This window comes from Alosa pseudoharengus, unplaced genomic scaffold, assembly GCF_046254945.1.
Source record: "Alosa pseudoharengus isolate Yale_2024_CS ecotype anadromous, Long Island Sound unplaced genomic scaffold, YU_APseudo_1.1 YU_APseudo_1.1_scf_10, whole genome shotgun sequence".
Taxonomy (NCBI): Eukaryota; Metazoa; Chordata; class Actinopteri; order Clupeiformes; family Clupeidae; genus Alosa; species Alosa pseudoharengus.
The window spans coordinates 23,315,635-23,336,118 of record NW_027468565.1 but is presented as its reverse complement, the minus strand read 5'-3'; the positions used below and the strand labels follow the sequence as shown (position 1 = coordinate 23,336,118).

At 46.0% G+C, this 20,484-nt stretch overlaps 1 protein-coding gene across 1 annotated transcript in view; it reads left to right on the top strand.

The window, feature by feature from the left end:
* Nucleotides 1-943: 943 nt before the first annotated feature.
* Nucleotides 944-20,484, top strand: part of LOC143103954 (A disintegrin and metalloproteinase with thrombospondin motifs 20) — an 88,139-nt gene continuing 68,598 nt past the window's right edge. Inside the window, exons 1-4 of the mRNA XM_076267844.1 lie at nt 944-1,034; nt 1,322-1,677; nt 5,805-5,970; nt 18,727-18,962. Coding sequence (XP_076123959.1) covers nt 944-1,034; nt 1,322-1,677; nt 5,805-5,970; nt 18,727-18,962 — 849 coding nt within the window. The remainder of the gene's footprint in view (nt 1,035-1,321; nt 1,678-5,804; nt 5,971-18,726; nt 18,963-20,484) is intronic.

Here is a 20,484-nt window from a genome sequence, read left to right as displayed (position 1 = left end):
TGACATGGAAATGTGCAATAATGGCACATAAGTTAGTCCAAGATATCAAAGTTTCAGTGGGGGCAGGGATTATGAATGATACAACTCATAGATTTAATTGATTTAGCAAAATAATGGATGATGGTATAAAAGATTTCTTGAAAATGTTTCTACTTGATGTAGGTACTCTGTATCTTCTTCCTGAGTCTTTCAAAAGTGTAGATTAGAATAGATTTCCTGCAATAACTTTAGGATAAATTATAAATGTCTAAAATATGTTGGCTAACTGTTCGTCTAGTTCATGCGCAAGACTCAACACATTACTCAATAACTTACATCTGAAGTTGTGAAGCTCTTCTATTTTTATTTTACCCACATTCTCTTTTGAAATGGCGAAGCTGTCTATACGCCTACCGTTTCCGAAGAGTGGTTTTCACCGTAGCCTATTATGCTCATCCATACTAGGTCATATCAACGGCTTCCAGGCATAGTGCACCACCACAACTTTTGTGAGTTTGGGTCATCATATCTACTCACAAAAACTCTTGTCACAGTTCAGTCTGTGAAGTGAACGAGACAAAACTTTTCGATTGGTTCAGCGGCTTAGGGGCGTTCCTGTCTGATGTTGGCGAGGACTTGGAGTGCGGTGGAGGTGGGGGGCAGGGGTGTCCTACAGATGGCCAAAGAAAAGTTTAGTTGGCACCGATCCCTCTTTTGCATACACGTAGCGCGCATAGACACCATTTTTTTGGAATGTATTGTAAATAGTACGTGTTCACAGGGGACCGTTTCACGCACGTTTAGCAATGCGATGAGGCCAGTGCACTTTGCAAGAGTAGTGGTGCAGAGTGCCTTCGCAGATCTTACGACCTGCTGCTGCTGACAAGCCGGGAAAGGAGGGGGAGAGCCGCTTCAGAAGGTACTTCTGTGGAGCAAGAGCCGTGCTTTCTCCGCTTAGGAAATCATGCAGTTTGCAATCTGGCTGGTTGGACTAATGTGGCATCTATCAGCACTCGTCCGAAACTCGCGAACATACCAATTGCATCCTAAGCAAGGTAAGTGTTATTTTGATTTATGAGACTATATCTCGCAAAAAATAAGGTATTCATTCAGTGAAAATGCTCTTAAGCGGTGGTGATATGGCGCTGTCGGAGGATGTCAGTGAAGGAAGATGTCTGGAAAAAGAGTATGTTAGCTGGAGTATGTCTTTGTGGCAAATAGTAGCCTAGTTTAAGCTTTATTTAAAATATCATTGTTAATAACTAAATATCGTGTATGAAAAAAATGCAAGCGTTGCACAAACCCAACTAATCTGACATATTCCTCTTCATTACCCTTACAGAAAGTTTCATCAAACAGCTGTCATCTTATGAAATTATCACCCCTCTCCGCATTAACGATTTTGGAGAGTCGTTCCCTCATAAACTACACTACAAACGGAAGCGCAGAAGTACGGATGCGGACTTGACGGGTTTGAGGGCTCATTATAGAATAGACGCCTTCGGACAGCGATTCCATCTCAACCTAACAGCGGATTCGGGATTTATAGCTCCCTCGTACACCGTGACACATTTAGGATTGGAGCAGAGGAACGACTCCAACACAGACCTCAATGATGATATGCGCCACTGTTTCTTCCGCGGACACGTCAACTCCAAAACGGAATTCCAAGCAGTCTTCAGTTTGTGCACTGGTCTTGTAAGTACTACATATAGAAGTCTGTAGTCCATTCTATGACCATTATGCTCTCGTGTATTTAGGTTCAGTGACTTACCTGCATGCATAATATAACGTACCTGGAATTTGAATCGACACATTACATTGCATTATCTCTACGTTCAGGCAGTTGTGCACGAATTACATAGCAGGATGACTTCATCCTCCCGTAGGCACGGCGTTGTCAGTCACCAAAGACTCAGCAAGAAACACCGGGTCTTGAAATATCTACTCTGGAATTTGGCCTTGTGTCATCAGCCTATTACAGACGTTACAGTATCCGCGGGCTCCATGCAATAGGCTAGTAACAGGTTATTTGAGATGGATCTTAAGCGCAGACTTGAAATAAGTTTGCGTGCTAGGTCTTATGTTACAAGGAAAGCCTCAAATAACTCAGTTGTTGACCAACTTGGCACACACTCTGTTAACAAGTTAATGGTAATTGCCACTGCTATGAGCAAGATTGAATGAGTCAAGCTTCTAAAACCATTTTAGATTTCTGACCCATTTCACGAAACTTTGATGTATCTGTGGTATAGTGACATAAGCTGAATTTGAGAGTGTCTGTTGTGCTTTAGAGTCCAACAGATGTGTTTTTTGAATCTGTTATAATTTGGATTTAGGAGAGTTGGACAGATAGTGTCAGAGTGATGATGTCATAGGTAAGATAAGGTTATTGGTTCAGACCTGGGACAGGATGGCATTGACAACAGCCAGTGCAGCTGTAAGGTCTGCCCTTCTGCCTGCCACACTCAGCACTAGCCATGGCAGTGTCTGTTCTCACGATCCGTTGCCTCATACACATCTCAGATATGTGCCAGTTAGCTTGAGGGTCTAAACGGGATAGGGTCTTGGAAGCAGATGTGTCTTGACTCTCGAGAGAGTGTGTCAGAGCACCCATGCACAATTTACAGGAGCCTCAGGTTCCCAGTCTGGCCAGTGGCCACCTCCCCCCAAACTCGTCATGTTGTGTAAACATCTCCTCATACCATCTGCATGCTTCATACTGAATTGACATGGTGCTGTATGAGTGACTGACTGTTGTGGCTGTATAGCGCACTGTATATGTGTTTGTCCTCCAGGGCCATGGGATGCATTGTTATCACTGTGTTTATCCATGAATGGTATTGGTTATCTTTTAGTGATATCTCTCTAGGAAATGACACCAAGATATAACTATAGGCCATCTGAAGGTTCTGACCCACATCCGGATTGACGCTGACCTATTTTTCAAGGTTTATCAACTAGTGTTACAGTTATACCTCCATAACTATTACATTAGTGAACTAGTGAAATTTTCATTAGTCTGAAAATTGATGAATTACAAAGCATAAGAATTTAAAAGTGTCATAATCTCCTTTTGGTTGAGTGGAAGTAAGGAAGTGACAGCACAAGACTTACAGTGCTCTCTCTGACCTGTCAGTGCTCTAGTTAGTAAATCTCAGCGGTATGATCGCTCATGTAGAATTGGCAGGACAATGGAAACAGTGTATCCTCCCCTTGCTCCAGGCTACTGGGTCGTAAACGTGCGCCTCTCAGTGAAACCCTGGGCTTTAATGATCATGCTCATCTCACTCTGATGAGCTCATTACGCACCGATGAAACCTCAAAGCAAGGGGTCAGCGACACGGAGCTGAAAAGCCAATCAAGTCAGCTCGGTTTATTATTGCAGTCAGGATGCGGCAATTTACAACGCCGGGGGGTTTTACTGCTCAAGCCCGGCACACTGTGTGCTGCTGTCTATACTGTATATGTAGGTAGGTATGAGGTGTGGGAGTCCCAAAGTTAAAGCTAGAGGGAGACAGAAGTGGAGGTTGCAGTGAACACACAGAAGGGGGATTTTTGTTAACGCAATAGTGGTAGACCACTAATGTGCGGAGGGGAGTCTTAGACTCTTTAGACACCACAAATGTGCGGAGGGGAGTCTTAGACTCTTTAGACACCACTAATGTGCGGAGGGGAGTCTTAGCCTTTTTATATGTTCCGCTAATGTGCGGAGGGGAGTCTTAGCCTCTTTAGACACCACAAATGTGCGGAAGGGAATCTTAGCCTCTTTAGATGTTTCTCCGTGCCGCGTTGTTGTTCTTATGGCTCTCAGTCTCAACATGGATGGTGCTTGAACTGTTTGCCAAGGCCTGCAGACCAAATGTCAAGTGGCTGTATAAAAACTTAGACTTGAGAGAAGGGTTGGGGTTAGAGATGTGTGTGTGTGTGTGTGTGTGTGTGTGTGTGTGTGTGTGTGTGTGTACCTGGGTGGGTGGGTGATTGTGCATGTGTGAAATGCAAGCGGGCAAACAGTGCAGTGTGATGTATAGCTGTGTAAAGTGCAAGCTCCAGACACCTTTGCAGCTGAGGGAGATTTATGCCTCACTGTACGTCTGCAGCTTTGGTGCGTGTATCGGACAAAAGCATTCCTGTGCCTGTCCTCATAGCTGAAGTTTCACTTATTAAACTCCAGCACATCCAACACATTTCAGCACCCAATATTGAACAGCAGCCGTTGTGCAAATATTCGGATTCCGACAACTGACATACTGCGTCGAACAGCATGTATGCATTCCCAAACACTCTGTATGGAACTCTTATGAAAACAGTCAAGAAAAGTGAATTGTCCTCTAGTGGCTCTGGAGGTACACTGTAATATAGAGACATTGAACAGGTTTACAGTGTTGTGTTTAACACATTGTAAATGGGAATGACTGATCCAGTGGGACCTCTATCTCTGTCATGGGCTGGATCTAGAATGAGACTTTCATTCCACAGCCAGCTGACAGCCTCTGTCTGCACCTTGACATAACTCACAGACAAGATATTCGCCGATGGCCTTGTGTACAGATGTTCAGTGTGGTCAGTGCAGTGGCTTGCAGTTCTATATTGTAGCCGGAGCTCCTTTATAACCTTTTCATTCTGTGCCAAACTCTGTGCCCCGATTCAGTGCCGGTTAAGCTGCAGACATTGCTCGTCCTTGCAGAGACTGCTCAAGGTTTTTCCACATGAAATGCAATGGCAAGGCATTTGCAGTCGCTTTGTCAGTGCTTCTGAAATATGTGAGTCCCAACACCCTCAATACCAGTACAGTGATCAGAGCTGTGTGTTTTTCCGCTAAAAGAGGACCCCCTGCTTGCGATGGAAAAAAAATAAGAGTTTGTACATACAGAATTATGTCATTTTTCCCACCCTCGAGGGGTCCTTTCAGATTTACATTACTGACAATCTCTGTCAGTTCTCAGTGGGCATGGAAAGAAAGCCTCAAACAGATAACATTCCAGCGTGCAATATCCTGTTCAAGTATGCGTATGAAATTACCGCATAAACACCATTGTGTGGCGTGATGAGTGAGCTCATGTTGAACTGAAGGGAGCTTTTGGAATTGTCAGGCACCGGAACAATATTAGCCTTCCATTCCAATATTAGCCTTCCTCCTGTAATGATACTTTTACAGCCACATGTCATGTCTAAAAGACACTTCTCAATCCACCAGGACACAGCGCTAGACATCTGGAGAGTAAAATGATGTTGTAGTCTGTATCTACACTATTGGAAAAAGCTATAAAATAGCTGGACTGGATCGTAAAACTTGGGTGTCAGATGTAATTGCTGTTTGGTGCTGCAGAGAGTGACAGATACCCTTCCAGTGTTTTTGTTTAACTTGATTGACATGAATGAAATCAATATTTCCACGATTTAGATCTTCAAAAATCTGATGGTGATCTGTCATTTTTATGGCCAATCTTCATGGAAAGTTATATGAACATGAGCTGTGTGTAGATTTAACTGGCCAGTGTTTCGAGTTCTTTGCAGCCAAAGGGCAGGTATGCACATGAACACGATGTTCACACTGTCATCACAATGGAAAATGCAGCAAGAACGTTTCGGCTTATGAACACATCCTAGTTGTCTTTGTTCAGTCTGTTGTGTAAGGTCGGGTCCTGTCCATAAAAAAAGTCTATGTGTTTTTATAGCGTGATATTAGCGTTGTTTTCCATGAAGCACATCAACACCTTTCTTGCTCTGTTTTCCAGAAGATATCATGGCCACACTTTGTATTTGTGTATAACTGGAATGGTTACTTGCCATTGATTTTTAATGCATTTTGTTTTGTCTTTTAGATTGGAACGTTTACGACCCACAATGGGGAATATTTCTTAGAACCTCTGATACAAGCAGATGGGGAAGAATATGAAGAGGAGCACAACAAACCTCATCTGGTGTACAAACACGAGAGGAAGAGGAGCGGTCCAGCCAGCAGCGACTCAAAACCTTGTGCTGCTTCAGGTAAGGAGTGGGGCCGCTCTCGCCCAAAGCCAACTCCTGCGGCTTCAATTCATTGTCTCCAAAAGCCAGTGGGAGGGTGAGATTTCTTTCACCACTTTACCTGACCTCGTTCCGTTTATTGGTGTAATGGTAATGAGAAATGCATGAACCGCCGAGCCTCGCGGCCTCTAAGCACTTGGCATGCTGGCTAGCGAGACAATTTGAGCCCTATTATGAAATGTTATTGTAATTCTGAGCAGAATGAAAGAAAATCAGTTCCAGAATGTTTGCCATTTTACAGCTGTATTTCTAAACCATTAAGCCTGCCCCGAGAAGAAAGACAAAAATAATGACTCTTAAAGTTAGCCCTGCATTAACTGTGGTATTCGATTCCACCCATTTCATTTGAATTTTTATGACTTTGGTCTTTTGGCACTGGAAAGACCCCACAAAGAGAGAAGTGACCCTGCAAAGTTCACCTCCTACAAGTGTAAAGAATCACTCGCTGCAATCTTTGTGGGCGGCCTTTGTCGTAGACGCTATAAATCTTGTATGTGCAGGGCACCCGATTTGCTTGTAGTCTGAACTCACCCATTGTGGCCCAGTTGTGGCCATTGTCTTCTCCTTGAGTTTCGAGTGGTTTGAGTGACCCACACTGTTGGACTGATACCTTCTTAATATGCTTCCCTATTCAGCCGCCAGAGTCTGTGTGTGGCACAAACCATCTTGATTGTCTCGGCCAAGCTTTTGAAATATGCTGCCGCTGTGGGTTGGTATGGGGGTGGGTGGAGCTGTTTAGAATGCATAGTCTTGAGCTTTGATGAGCCCATCCACTCAAGAATTCTTTGTCTGCATAGCAACCTTCCCCAAAATGTTTCTCAGCTGTAGCTGAAGTTCTCACCTAGCAAATATTTGGGTGCACTGAATGAATAAAAATGGTTTTGTTCAAAAATCTTTAAGTGAAGCATGTGTCAAATTGAGGCCTTGAGGTAGAGCTTACCACGAGGACGACACCTGCAGCCATCATCAAAGGCCAAAACAGCCGCACAATGACGCAGGATTAAACAAGACTAGTCTGGATGCAGCAGTAGGTGTCTCAGGCCTGAGTCTCGCACCCTATCAGATAAACCCTTTTGGCAGATGAAGTGATAAGTGTCTGCTTTGATGGGCAGAGAGGAACTGCAATATGGATGTACTGACTGGTAACGTCTGCAGTTGGCAGCACACTGTCCCTGACACTTGCGTTTGTTTTCTCCACTGGGCACAACATGCTTGTTGTACAACTCCCACCTTTTTAAAGATATACAGCTATACACAGTGCCGACTCTTACAATTGAAAATGCCCTGATGGATTACCATCCCTAATACCTCCTGTTCCTTAAATGTAACTTATCACATGTCATGTTGCTCTTGTTGGACCTTATAAAAGTACCCCCACCAATTTCCCCAGTATCACACAAGCCAGTATTAAATATGTATCTGTAAAGGTTGTTCCTCCACACTGTTCTCCAATTGCTGCCCTGAGGTGTAATGCATTCAAACGTTGAGACGGTGACAGATAAACCTCATTGTTTGTTGTGGATCTCTTTCCTGTTTACCTTACTTTCTGTCTCCTCCAAGCCCACTCAGTGTCCTCCCGCAGGCCCGTGTTGCTGAAATTATATTTCCCCGTCGCTGCGCAGTCTGCCACCCAGGCGGGCGCTTGCTGTGCCCATGCCAGTCAGCGGCAGTAGACTGTGTGAGCCGGTGAACTCGGTGGCCCAGTGGAGCTGCGCTGGGCACGGGCCGGCACGCTTGCCACACGCAGCACGACCAGGCCTGATCCAGCCGGCCTAAATATGGAACTGCTTAGCCCCATAATTGCAGCGCGGGTAATGCTTTGTGAAATACTTGGCCACCAGGGAGAGAAGAAAAGAGGGGAAAAAACACAAAACAAGAAATACAAACCAGGAACACAAATCAATGGAGCTTTTCTGCTCACCACCCATAATGATTAATATTTTTGTACCTCACATTTATTGAGTGCCAGATGGTGTGCTAAGATCTCAATGAGTTTATAATTATTCCAATGGGGTGTTCTGGAGAGGGCCAGTTCCATGCAGCATGGCTGAGAGGGAATGGGAAAGTCCGGCGTTTTGTGGCGGCGTTTGCCACTGTGCGCTTCTTTGTGTGTCGCCGGACCACCCGAGGAGATGAGAGGAGCTGATTTACATGCTGCTGTCCCCTCTCAGAGAGAGAGAGAGAGAGATGGACGTTCCCAGCCAGGGAATTCCACTCCAGGCGCTGAGAGTGCGCATGCGTCATCAGCCCCCGCCTCCACCTTATTCAGAGGAGGCCTGCTGTCACCCAGACTCCACGGCACTCCAGGCTCTAAGCTCTCAGCTCGTTGACCATCTCGTCTCCGCTCTCGAGAGGCTCGCTGGACGCTGGAGAGGCTGTGGAGTTCGAGGAGAATGACTCGTCTCACCTCTGGCCAGTCACCAGGTACTGATCAGTGGGAATACAGCGGAGCATAAAAGCCTCCTTTGTCAGGGATCGTGATCTCAGGGTCCTTACCATCCACCCTTTATGCGGCCCCCGCCCAGACACCACCATCCCCGTCGCCTGAAAGAGGAGTCTTGTCTTAAATCAAAGTTTGCTCTGCCAGAATTCGATTGCAGAAAGGTGAAAGGGAAGACAAGGGGAGGTGTTGGGAGGGGAACCTCCGTTTGGGGACGGACGGGGGGTAGTGCTTGCGGGCTCAACTTGCCAAATGTCCCAGTTCATCGGAACAGCACAGAGACGCCCCTCAATGGCCCAGCCAGTAGCTCTCCTCTGTGTACGTCTGAAAGATATTTGTGTTGCTGCTCCATTTAGAAGGGGAAGGGGGAAGAAGTCTCCCCCCCCCCCCTTTTTTTTTTCCCTTTTGCTGTGCTCTTCCGAGAGAGCCCCTTTGAAACAAGACAAGGATGAAAAGGGCCCTGTTTTGTCAAGGGGCCGTACAGCAGGCACACAAACAAAATGTGTATCTCCCCAAAAAAGATAACCGTCACATGGTGATAAGGTTCCTGGTTAAGTTATGTGGGCGCATATTACAGCCTCCTCAACATGCACTTCAGAGCATTTGTGATGTCTCGACCAAGTGGAGTAGATGACGTTTAACAGAGTGGGGCTTTACAAAGTTTTGTTTTCCACTTCAGAAAGAACCTAACAAGATGCCGTGAAGTGGAACTGAATGTTCATCTCACTATCGCAGGGTAATGTGCCAGCTTAGATAATGCCTATTCTGAAACATTACATGTTTTAGTGCCTTCATAAAACCCCATGAAGTTGCACACTCATTTGATCAAGATATGGCACATAAAGTGTCAGTTATGGTGAGGGGTTAAGAGTAAAGTAAACGTGAACACTGTTGATGTCTACATTCCTAGGATATCCAATTGATACTGTACTTTCTCTCCTGGTAACTATTCAGTGCTGTTGTCAGTGCTCAAATTCATCTCATCACTGCAATTTATCTAGTCAGTTGTCAGTTGATTGAATATTGTCAGTTGTCAGTTGATTGAACATTGTCAGTTGTCAGTTGATTGAATATTGTCAGTTGTCAGTTGATTGAATATTGAGCATAACACACCACCTCCACGGTATTTCACAGAGAGCAGTGTGTTGCAAGGACGTTGTTGCAGGCTCTTTTCCAACTGCGTGCTGGGAAGCTGTTGAGATTGGCTTACTTGAGCTTCACTGGAGGTGTATAGAGCTGTAATGTATGGGTGTCCTTGTCCTCACCACGTTCTTGTCGGCTTTGGAAGTCTTTCAGCAGAAGGGTTAGTCATTTTCTCCCGAGCGCTGTCATCTGCAGTGCGGTGTTGAAAGAGTTCGAACTGTAATAACGGTTTGTGAAGGGGCGTGCTGCAGTTCTTCCGGGCCTTCCTGTGAGATGGGGCTTAAGCGTGCTATCTGTCATTGCTGGATAATGAAGCTGAGATGTACCCATTGTTGTCTTTAGTGGCAAGTGATTTTTACGAGCAGACTTGTGATGGAGATTGCTCACAGGGGAAACATGTGCTAATGGGGAAAGTATTGCTACATTTGTTATCACGTATAGCCACATGGCAAGAACAATGGTGTTTGTCAAATGTTGAATGTGTTGACAAGTTATCATAACTGTAATGAAAGCCCCTTGAATACATTTTGTCTATATTAAAAGAATATTTCCAGTATAATGGAAATTTTATAAACAGAATAAGGGTAGAACTGCAAATTCAGAGCTACTTGATAATGTATAAGGCTTGACAGGGATGTTAGGCCCAGTATAGATATAGTAATGTCCTTTAGATTAAAATAACGATGCATAACTACGCGCAACAGCAGGTTTATCATACTTCCATGATTGGATGGTTTCCACAGACTGTAATTGGCAGTGGCATTGGGTATGGCGCCGTCTTTTTGTTGCTCTGCTTCTCAATGTCAACAGTACCATGCAAAAGTGTCTCCCCTCCCCATAAGCCATAAGCACTGGAGCATGTCTGAAATGTTTATGCATGCTAGTGAGCCGACCTAATGCTAATTCTGTAGAGTTCTGAATCTGGATCTTACACCTGGTGGGTTTGCCTCCCTTTTCTTACTCTGTGTGACAGGGAGCCTTTTACATGTAAATGAAGGCCGTGGGAATGTGAATCCAAGGAAGCCGGTGGGAAAACTGTTGTGTGTCGGGTATGTGGTTGACATCAGTAATATCTGTGGAAATATTCCTTCCTCTGAGACAATATCCATGCAAATCACATCAGCGGTTGGTGGCTGGCTCTTGACTCAAGGCCAAGTCTGTGCTTTTACTCGACATGAAAGTGCTGGATCAGGTCTCTCTCTCTCCGGTGGCTTCATGATGTGGAGCAACTTCTGCAGCCCCCCGACCGTGAGCACCAGACATCTTGGGTGGTTTTTTCGCCACTGTTTTTGATAAATGTTTGCTTGCGACGTGTTGCAAGGCCGATTAAGTTTTTAAGAGCAGGAGCACACACGTTGAGCCAGCATGGGCTTTTTAAAAAAAAAGCGTCTGCTGCAAACTGGGCCCGTCAGTCTGAGGGCCCTGATCCAAGGCCCTTAATGTAGCTGGCTGGGGGTTATCTATGTGCTGGCTGGCACGCTGATCTCAATGTCATACTCAAACGCTGATAATGAAATGGGGGTAGCTCAGCAGCATGGGGGTAGATTCTTCCCTCTGTCGGCTTGGGGGTGGGGGGGTTTGGTTGCAGGGGGAGTGTGTGTGCTTGCGTGCAAACGTTAATGAGATGTTTCAAGGGCTGCCTCTTGGTTGAGAATGGAGGTAGGAGGTCATCGCTTCAGTTCAGTGGCGGCCTCAGTTGGGTCGTGATGTCCGATTTGTCGTCGCAGCACTCCCAGATCCCGAGCGCCCACGTCTGTGAGAACCTTTGGTGCCTGCAGTCGTTTTGCTGCCTCCGCAAGCCGCCATCAATGGGTTTGTTTACATGGAAAATGCCCTCTCATGTCGTCCGACCCACTACTGAGTCGGCCAATTGCCGCCCGCTAGCTACCCTTTCATGTGGGTGAATGGAAGCTCTCACTGATTGTGACTTTGATTCCCCCCGCTTTGTTTGAGATCACTCATTGCATTGCATGGTTGCATGTGAACTCAAGCCTATTTTTATTGTGCGGCTACAGGCTAGAATATTAGTTTAACCCACTTTCATGCTTTATAGCAAATCAATTACATTTACATAGGCATTCATCACTATCATGAACACTACATAAACTTATTTTGTCTTTTATAATTGCATTTTGACAATTATTGTTTTTGCAAATGATCCTTTAAATGTCCTCACTGTAGATGTAAATGTGTCTTACATTAGCAAAGTTCACAAGGCCACTGCATAAGTCAGCCCCATCCAGAGTGATTCTGAATGGCAGGGAATGGCAGGTAAGGCCAAGAGTGATTGATGGACGCTTATCATGCAGATAGGTTCTGTGCATTTTTGAAAATCTTGAGCTCAAGGGGCTCTATAGGACTTCTCAGCGCTTGTCCTAGCACCTCATCTATCCCCTACTCAGCCCTTCTCACAACCATAGTACCAGTATGTTATTCTGTATGTGTGTGTGTGTGTGTGTGAATATGTTGTGTTCACAGGCACATGTACATTTCTGTGTGTGTGTGTGTGTGTGTGTGTGTGTTTGTGTGTGTGTCAGATAGTGAATATGTGTAGGTGTTTGTGTGAGTGTTAACACCCCTCTCTGTGGTGCTTATCACTGGCTTGTGAGAGCTTGTCGTCTTGGCAGAGTTGCATGTGTTTCAGCTGGCCAGTCTCCACGGCCACCCTTGCCTGTCCTACCCCGTAACCCTGGGAATGGCCCAGCTCTCTCCCCCTCCGTGCCCTCCGTCCACTTTGTCTACTCGTGCCTATCTCTCCCACTCATGCAGGCTCCCCATTGTATGGTTGGATACCTTATGTACCTCAGTGAGTCCTAGCCGCTCATCCTGCGTGTGGGTATGGACCGCAAGGGCCGTATTTTCACACACTACTTTGAATTTATCTTACTGGAAAAATTGTTTTGTATCTGAAACATACACACACACACATGTGTTGTGTACTCACATACACACAAACACACATGCACACACACACACACACACAAACATGCATGCAAATAAATGTGTGTGTGAGTAACTTTCAGTAAAACTATTTAGTCAGTTTTACAGTGTATGGCATGTGACTGTATGGCACGATGACATGGTGAACTGCATCATGTGAATCAGTATAAGTTTGTCCACTGGAGGTTGTCTATCCCAACTGCTATAAGTACATCAGCCAAGTCAAGTGACTGAAGAATGCAATTACGCAGTATTGATATTGCACTGTCATTGACTCACCCCCCCATAAATACAAAAGCCATCTGACCAACTCGCTCCAAGCTGCATAGGCACCCCTTTATACATCGAGTTGTCATGTTGTCAGGACTGTCCAGAGGCTGTGAATGGCCTGGGATGTGGAGGGGATGCTTGTGACACATTCCAGCAGCTATTTTCTGCCTCTGCGGAGGCTAGTGTCTACTGTCTGGGTATGTTGACCAGGCATGTATGTGACTCCATCACTGGGGAGGTTGGGGAGGCCAGACGTGGCCAAAGCTGACAGGTGCTGACTGGTGAGGAGTACCTTTGACTCAGAGGCCTGGTGTCGGAGACCTTGCTGACCTTGATTTTGATGGCGGTGCAGGTTTATTTATTTATAGTATTGTGTGTGTGTGTGTGTGTGTGTGTGTGTGTGTGTGTGTGTGTGTGTGTGTGTGTTTGTGGTTATTGTGTTTGTGTGTGTGTGCGTGCAGTGCATGTGTGTGTATCAGTTGTTATATAGCTATATTTGTAGCAACACAAAACAGATTTATTGACAGCAATACATTCTAGATACAACATGTGTTTCTGCAGTCCATACGTGTTAAGAAGCAACATTTATGAGATGGCACTTGTCAAGAGTACGTCTGCTCGCTTATGCGCCAGGCCGAGAAACGAGCGATCGAGGAGGGGGAGAACGTGAAGCTTAGCAGCCTCCAGGTGCCCCTCGCTCCTCTCCTCCGCACGCTCACAACACCTCGGCGGATGTATTGCAGCGCTCGGCGCGCCTCGCGGCGTGGGCCACAGGTTAAGTTGCGCTGGGGAGGGAGCGTGTGGAGGAGTGGGGCGCTGGGCCCGACTGAACCCAGGCTCCCACCGCACTTATGCCCTCATTAAAGAGCCAGGGGGAAAAGGGAGAGGGCGCAGATGTTTGGGTAATTGATTCAGGGCCTGGGTTTTATTACTCAGGGTGTTTTTTCTGTGTGTGTGTGTGTGTGTGTGTGTGTGTCTTGGACCTCTTCATTTTTACAGTACATCTTCTCAGTGTCTGTAGATGTTTGTGGTGCTGTTTGTGTTTGTTTCAGACTTGTCAGCATAGGCAGCTTTGCTGATAATGGAACAGATGTTTCTTTGCAAGTGTGTGACGGTGTAGTAATAGTGTAATAGCATCTCAAGCACGTGTGTGTGTGTGTGTGTGTGTGTGTGTGTGTGTGTGTGTGTGCGTGTGTGTCTTTGTGTTACTGTCTGCTGTTCTTGACTCACTCTGGATTCCTGGAAGCTGATCTTTTACTTTCTCACCCTGCTGAGTCTGGTTAATAACAGGTTGTGTGTGTGTGTGTGTGTGTGTGTGTGTGTCTGTATTTGTGTGTGCGTGTGTGTATGTGTATGTATGTGTGTGTGTGTGTGTGCGTGTGTGTGTGCGTGCGTGCGTGCGTGTGTGTGAGAGTCTATGGACTCAGGTTTTCAGGGTTGTCTCCGTGGTTCTCCACGTTGCCATCCCTCCCAGAGTCTTAAGGTCATGCCTCTTTACACTGAACATGTTTCACAGCAACAATTAGTTCAGTATTTTCCCTGTCTAGCCGTAGATTGCACTTAATTGTAGCTCTGCTGATTTTCTCCCTGATGTGTTGCACTGTCAATTAAACTGCCATAATAGGCCGACCTTTTGCCAGCGGAGGCATTACCTATGCTTCATGTAAAGTAGGCTGCCAGTGTAATTGGCACCCAGGTGCTAGCTAGCTTTTAGTCTCAGTGGGTCGTTGTGTAAGAATGTTATAATTAGTGCATCGATGAAATCACTGTAGCCTATAGTCTGGTTCTTGGCCTGGTTGCTTTAAGGAGAGAAGGGGGGTGGGAGAAAAGTTGAGTAAAAGTGAAAAAAATCTCTCCTGCAAGGTTTAAGCATGCAGAGCAAGCTGTGTAATGTAAATGTATAGCCCCTGTGTTTCCTCCAGCTTGTGTCTGATACTGTCAACAGGACGCTGACGACGTTGGCCACATTCTTTAGAACAGTGGTTCTCAACCTTTCTTGTGTTGCGACCCCCTACCATTTTAGCTTTGCTGCTCTGCTGTTAGATTCGATTTAGATTAGAGTTCTTGAGTTGGACTAACTGCTTTTGAAGATGTGGCTTGTTTTTAAGATGGTGGTCCGTCGATGTGCTGGTGTGTGCCGGGCGGCGGGTCAGATGTGCGTAAACCTTTCGTGTCGCTGGCTAAACACGGACGCAGCTGGCCGTCCGGAGTGTTTTGATAAATGTTTTCTGGTCCGTCCCGTCAGGCAGCACTCTACTCGGGTTGGGGCCGAGATTAACCTGCGGCACCCCCTTAGCTCTGGCATGCCATGTTTTCTCACGGTGGAGACCAGCACTTCTTCCTCCGCCAGAGGCTTTCTCTCTTTCCCCCCTTACCTCCCTCCCTTCATCCCTCCCTCACTCTCTCTCTGTTTCTTGCTCTCTGTCATCCCCTCTTGAAAACACATTTTGTTTACTAATCTAGGGCTACAGCTTGAAGAGTGTTATATCATCCCTCTTGACTTGAGTCATTCAACCTTTTTTCTTTGACATGATCTTTGTTTGTATACCACATTTGGAAAATCTTGGCTTACGTTCTTTTGGCATTCATAGCGTATTAATTCAGGTTCTTGACACCTTGATGATATGGAAACCCTGCCGGTTGATGGACGCTGTTTAAGCACCATCTCTCACCAAATCTTTAATGAGCTTTGAAATGCCTGAGAGGTTGAACCCATGACTTGCTGAAAGAGCACGTGGTGCTGTGCGGAGGTGCATTGGGCTTGTGTTTGCTCAGATGCACAGTGCACCATAGGCACTCCGAGGAAACGGTAAACAGTGGGAGGGTCGGCTATGCATCGACAGCAAGGAAATAGACGTTCACTAGACAAGAAATAAATTCATTTACTGACTGAGCGAGCACTTTGGGCCCGATAAGTTCTGAAGTGTGCATTGGCTATAATGGTGTTTTTTGCACCCCTCAACCCCTATAGACAGTTCACCATCACTGCTTCATCAAAAGTGAGTTTGTGAAGCTATTGAGTACATGACGATGCAAGCATTGAGCTGTCAGAACATCCTGTTCTTTTAATTCCTCGTCTGGTCTCATCAATGTGCTTTTGTTCCCCTCAAATCTCTGCAGGCTTTGGTCTTTCGCTACCGAAGGCCCAATTAGCCAGAGTGCTCTTTCCAGTGACAAAAACCCTCACACACACACACACACACACACACACATACTGTACACACACACACACACACACACACACACACATACACACGGAGAGAGAAAATCCTGCCTCTGTGTCAAAGCCTTCTGCTGCAGTGTGGGCACCAGAGAGATGAGCGCCCCCCCCCCCCCCCCCCCCCCCCTCTCCTCTTGTCCTGGCACTGAAGTGGGTCACATGGTGACAGGTGCTGGAGACTGTGCCATTGTGCCAGGGTGCCATGCTCGGTCTCTTGTGCCCGTCGCAGGCATCCCTCCAACTGCCCAAGAGCGTCGGCACAGAATCTCTCCTTTCTCCTCTGCCGCCTCACTCTCGCTGGGCTATTCTCTGACCTCCCTGTCACAGCGGAGAGGAGTTTAGTGGCTGACTGCATTCCTATTTCAGCGCTGCAGCCTTAACACATGCAAAGCCGCCTTTCCCCGCTCGTGTTTACAGTTGAATCTACTTGCTTCAGACAGGGCGGACATATTTAAACATGTTTAAAGGTTGTATGGCGAGAGTGGTGGGGGTGGGGGGTGGGGGGGGCATCCCTCGGGGCAATGGGGCTAAAAGCAGGAAGTTATTACGTCTGTTTACTTTGCCTGTGGTCAGGATTTCTTTTGTGGTGATTTGCAAAGGGAGTTTTACACCCCACTAAAGCGTTTCAAACGGGTCCTTGTTTTACTCACGTGTGCAGCTGCTGGTTTTAAACTCAGGAAAAAGATCATAACACTCACAGTTGACTTGGTTAAGAGCCATTAGCCCTGTCTGTTAGTGATTGTCTGTTGCCTGTTCTTAATCTGCTGGTTAGGCAGTTTATGTTTGTGGCATGTTAACAAATCTGTCCACGCCCTTCCTTAGATTGAGTATTTTGAAGCCGCTGGTGACAGTATTTCTCAGTACTCAGTCACTGTGAGATGACCTATAGATGCAGGCTGGATTGGTTCAGGCAGAATGGCGATCGCAGAACAGCTGTGAAAGGTTAAAAGACAGAAATATGTCTACACTCTCTCCGCAGCAGGCAGTCCGAATATTACACGCAGAACAGCTCTGACATAACTGCACATGTGGCCATACATCACTGTGTGGCTGAGCGGTGCGGCGCCCCGGAACACGTTTCAGCAGCGGCTAATCGAGGAAGCCGAGATCAGCGCAGGCCAGCCATCGCTCACGCCACAGGCCAGGCTGTGTGGGGTTGGGCTCGGGCTTGGGGTCTGACCTCATTTGCTGGGGTCTCTGGGAAGGGTCTCTCTCTCTCATTCTCTCTCTCTCTCTCTCTCTCTCTGTGTTTCTCTCTCTCACTATCTATCTCTCAAATTCACATTTAAATTCAGATTCAAATGAAGCTTTATTGGCATGACCATAACGTTGTTCAGTATTGCCAAAGCATTTTGGTTGGGGATGTAAACTTTATACACAAGGTACTCTCTCTTTCTCTCTCTCTCTCTCTCTCTCACTCTCTTGTGATAGCAATAGCCGGCTCTCAGGGTCTGACATAGTTGGCTTGGGCTGGCTTCTGGATAGAGCTCTGAGATCTGCGAGTGGGTCTGAAACTAGGCCCAGGGTGCGCTGCGCTGCACTGTACTGTGCTGAGCGTAAAGGGCAACGAGAAGAAAGCTTGTCAGTCAGCCGCAGTGGAAAATACTGTCTCAGCACTTTTGTTTGAGAATGCACTCGACTCGACTCGGTATGACTGTAGGCTGCCACCGTGAAAGGGCAAAAGCATCTCCTGGAGAACCCGTCCTGTCACTCGGGGTTGTATAAACATGCCCAGAGTGTTCAGAGTTATCCCAGCACCTTTTCACCTTTTCGCCTCCAGCTCCCTGTAGTGTTATCTCTTTCTCACTCACTCTCTCTCTCCCCCTTTCTCTCCCTCTTTTTCTTTTTCTCTCCATATCTCTCTTTTCACACAGTTATCTTTCTCTCTCTCTCTCTCTCTCTTTCTCCCTCTCTCTCTTTCTCCTTTACTTTAATGCTCTCCACACCCCTTCTGTTGTCTCTCTGGCTGTCGTTCCAGAGGAATCCACCGAGCTGGGCCTCTGGGCTGTGCCCCTCCACGTGCTGCTCGTATCAGACGGCCCACTGAGCCGGAGTGTGTTTGGAAGCGCTTGGCCTGGCTGTCACGGGCACGTGCGCCGTAACACACTCTATCCGCTCGGAGGTGTCCCAGTCAGCCAGACAGCCAGCCGCGTGCGTCGTTTCTTTCGTTTCCCCTTCTTGTCCTCCACCTCATCTACCTCTCTCTGCCCTCTTTCAAGTCCTCCCCCGCTCCGTGTCCGTTAGGCTGTCTGTTTGGGGTGAGTTGTAGCGCTGCAGAGCCTGGACTCTCCGGTGAGGCTGTGTGTGAGGTGCAGAATCCCATGTGTTCAGTATGTTTTTAAAACACAGTGTAATAACATGGACGTGTCTGGACGATAATAGGGTGTGTGGAGACGAATGCGGACCTCACACCAAATGCAGAGCTCACGTGTTTCTGACCGGGTGAGGGGAGACGGGAAGGGATTCGGGAGCTCTTTCATTCTCCTTCTCTTTATCTGAGATTAATTTTTGTGTTGTGTGATGTGTTTTGGGGAACACTGTTACCCATTATGGGTGAAAATACACATGCAAGTGTCTTTGAAGTATGTTTGGACTAAATCAATTCTGTAACCATGCTTTTTGACGTTTAACTCTATTCATGCAAATCAGACAGTAAAGCACATACTTTTTCCCCCCACAGAGGAGCACCAGAAACAACACATAGCCCTTCAGAGTGACCGGACTATGGGTCAGGAGGTGAGAAATGTAAGGGAAACAGTGTCTCTTCATCATTCCTCCTCCTCCTTATACACCAACGAAAGCCACACGGCCCCCCACTCACGGCGGAAGCGTTTCCTGTCCTATCCTCGCTTTGTGGAGCTCATGGTGACCGCCGATACCAAAATGGTCCGACACCACGGCCGGAACTTAGAGCACTACATCCTAACAATCATGTCAGTAGTAAGTAAAACATTGTTCTTCCAAAACTACTCAACACAGTTTTTACAATGTAACCCAATGAAAAGTTATATAATATGAAATTGCAATGTACATTTTGAATCTGTTAGCACAAAAACAAGTGTGTTTTCCATCAACCACAGTCTTCTTGTTTTGCTGCAGACAGCAGACAGATCATTTTCTTTACCTGTCCTCTTCATTAACTGTAGACTGTGAGGGGTTTGGCCGTGTTTGCATTAATCTGTGGCGCAGCCTGTGGACTGTGCTCCTGGCGGGTCTTTGCTGTTTGCTGTCTAACGCGAGCGGAGCGGGTTGGAGGTGTGGCGTTATGTCTGCTCAGTGTGAATTTTGTCTGTGTGTGCCCCGAGAGGTCAGGTCAGGGTAGACTCAAGTGTTTTGTTTTGTCTCGGGTGCAGCAGAGCAGCAGGAGCAAACAGTTTGGCTGCCGGAGAACACCGCTGAAAGGAATGCTTGATCATTAAAATGGTCTTTCTTTTTTGGAAGATCTTTCTTATTAAAACTATTTGTAGTGAAAGCGATCTGAGATAAACATAAATAAAGTGTTTGAAGTGTTTGACTTTGTGATGATAAACTACCAATATATCTCTATACTTATGTAGGCAATTTCCTTAAAAAAAGTAAGAACTTATACAACCCTTTTATTTTTATTCAGTTGGCTAGCATCCTACAGGGAATCACTCAGTTGTGAAGGCTGTAGAATACTGAGATTTACAGCTTTTCCAATCTTACTGTGATGGCTTTTTTGGAGCTCAGCCTGGTTTACATTTTATGGGTGCCTTTAGCTAAAAAATCTATGACCCTCTATGAAGGTCAATGAGTGGGGCTAGAAAGTCCATATGAAGGAGAAGACAGATATATAGAGATAGATATATACTTTATTCTTCCCGCGGCAAGTTTTAGGCATTCAATAGCTTTTACAACCGTAACACAACAAACACACATACACACATATATCTTACATACATAAAAATCACTCACAGAAATGTAAAAATTAAAGAGCATCTGAAGTGATTACGAGAGTCTGGTATGGACTGACCATGTGATGCATTGACCATGATAAGGTGCTATGATGGAGTGTGTGCAATGGTGGTAGTGCAAAAGTGAACAGTGCAGGGATTGAACAGTGCAACAACTTTGCTTGTTGATAAATATTAACTATGACTATAGACCCTTTCAAGAGAGTTCCATTATCAGCATCATAGTTGGCCCCACAAGACTTCCTTTTTAACATTCCATATGTTATCTTAATGCAGAGGAAGTAGATTGGGGCCCAAATAGAACGTTCAAGCATTGTTTTTGTTTTTATTGTTGAAATGGCCTATTAAAAGGCAAGAATGTAAACATCACACAATTGCTTAACAAACAAGAAAAAGAATATACTTTAAGAACAATATATTAACAGGGAAAGGAAGAAAGGACGTTTGTGTATTCTGCACAAATAATTTTATTCTGTACAGCACTTTGGTCAGTGAAAGCTGTGTTTAAATGTGCTCTATAAGTACAT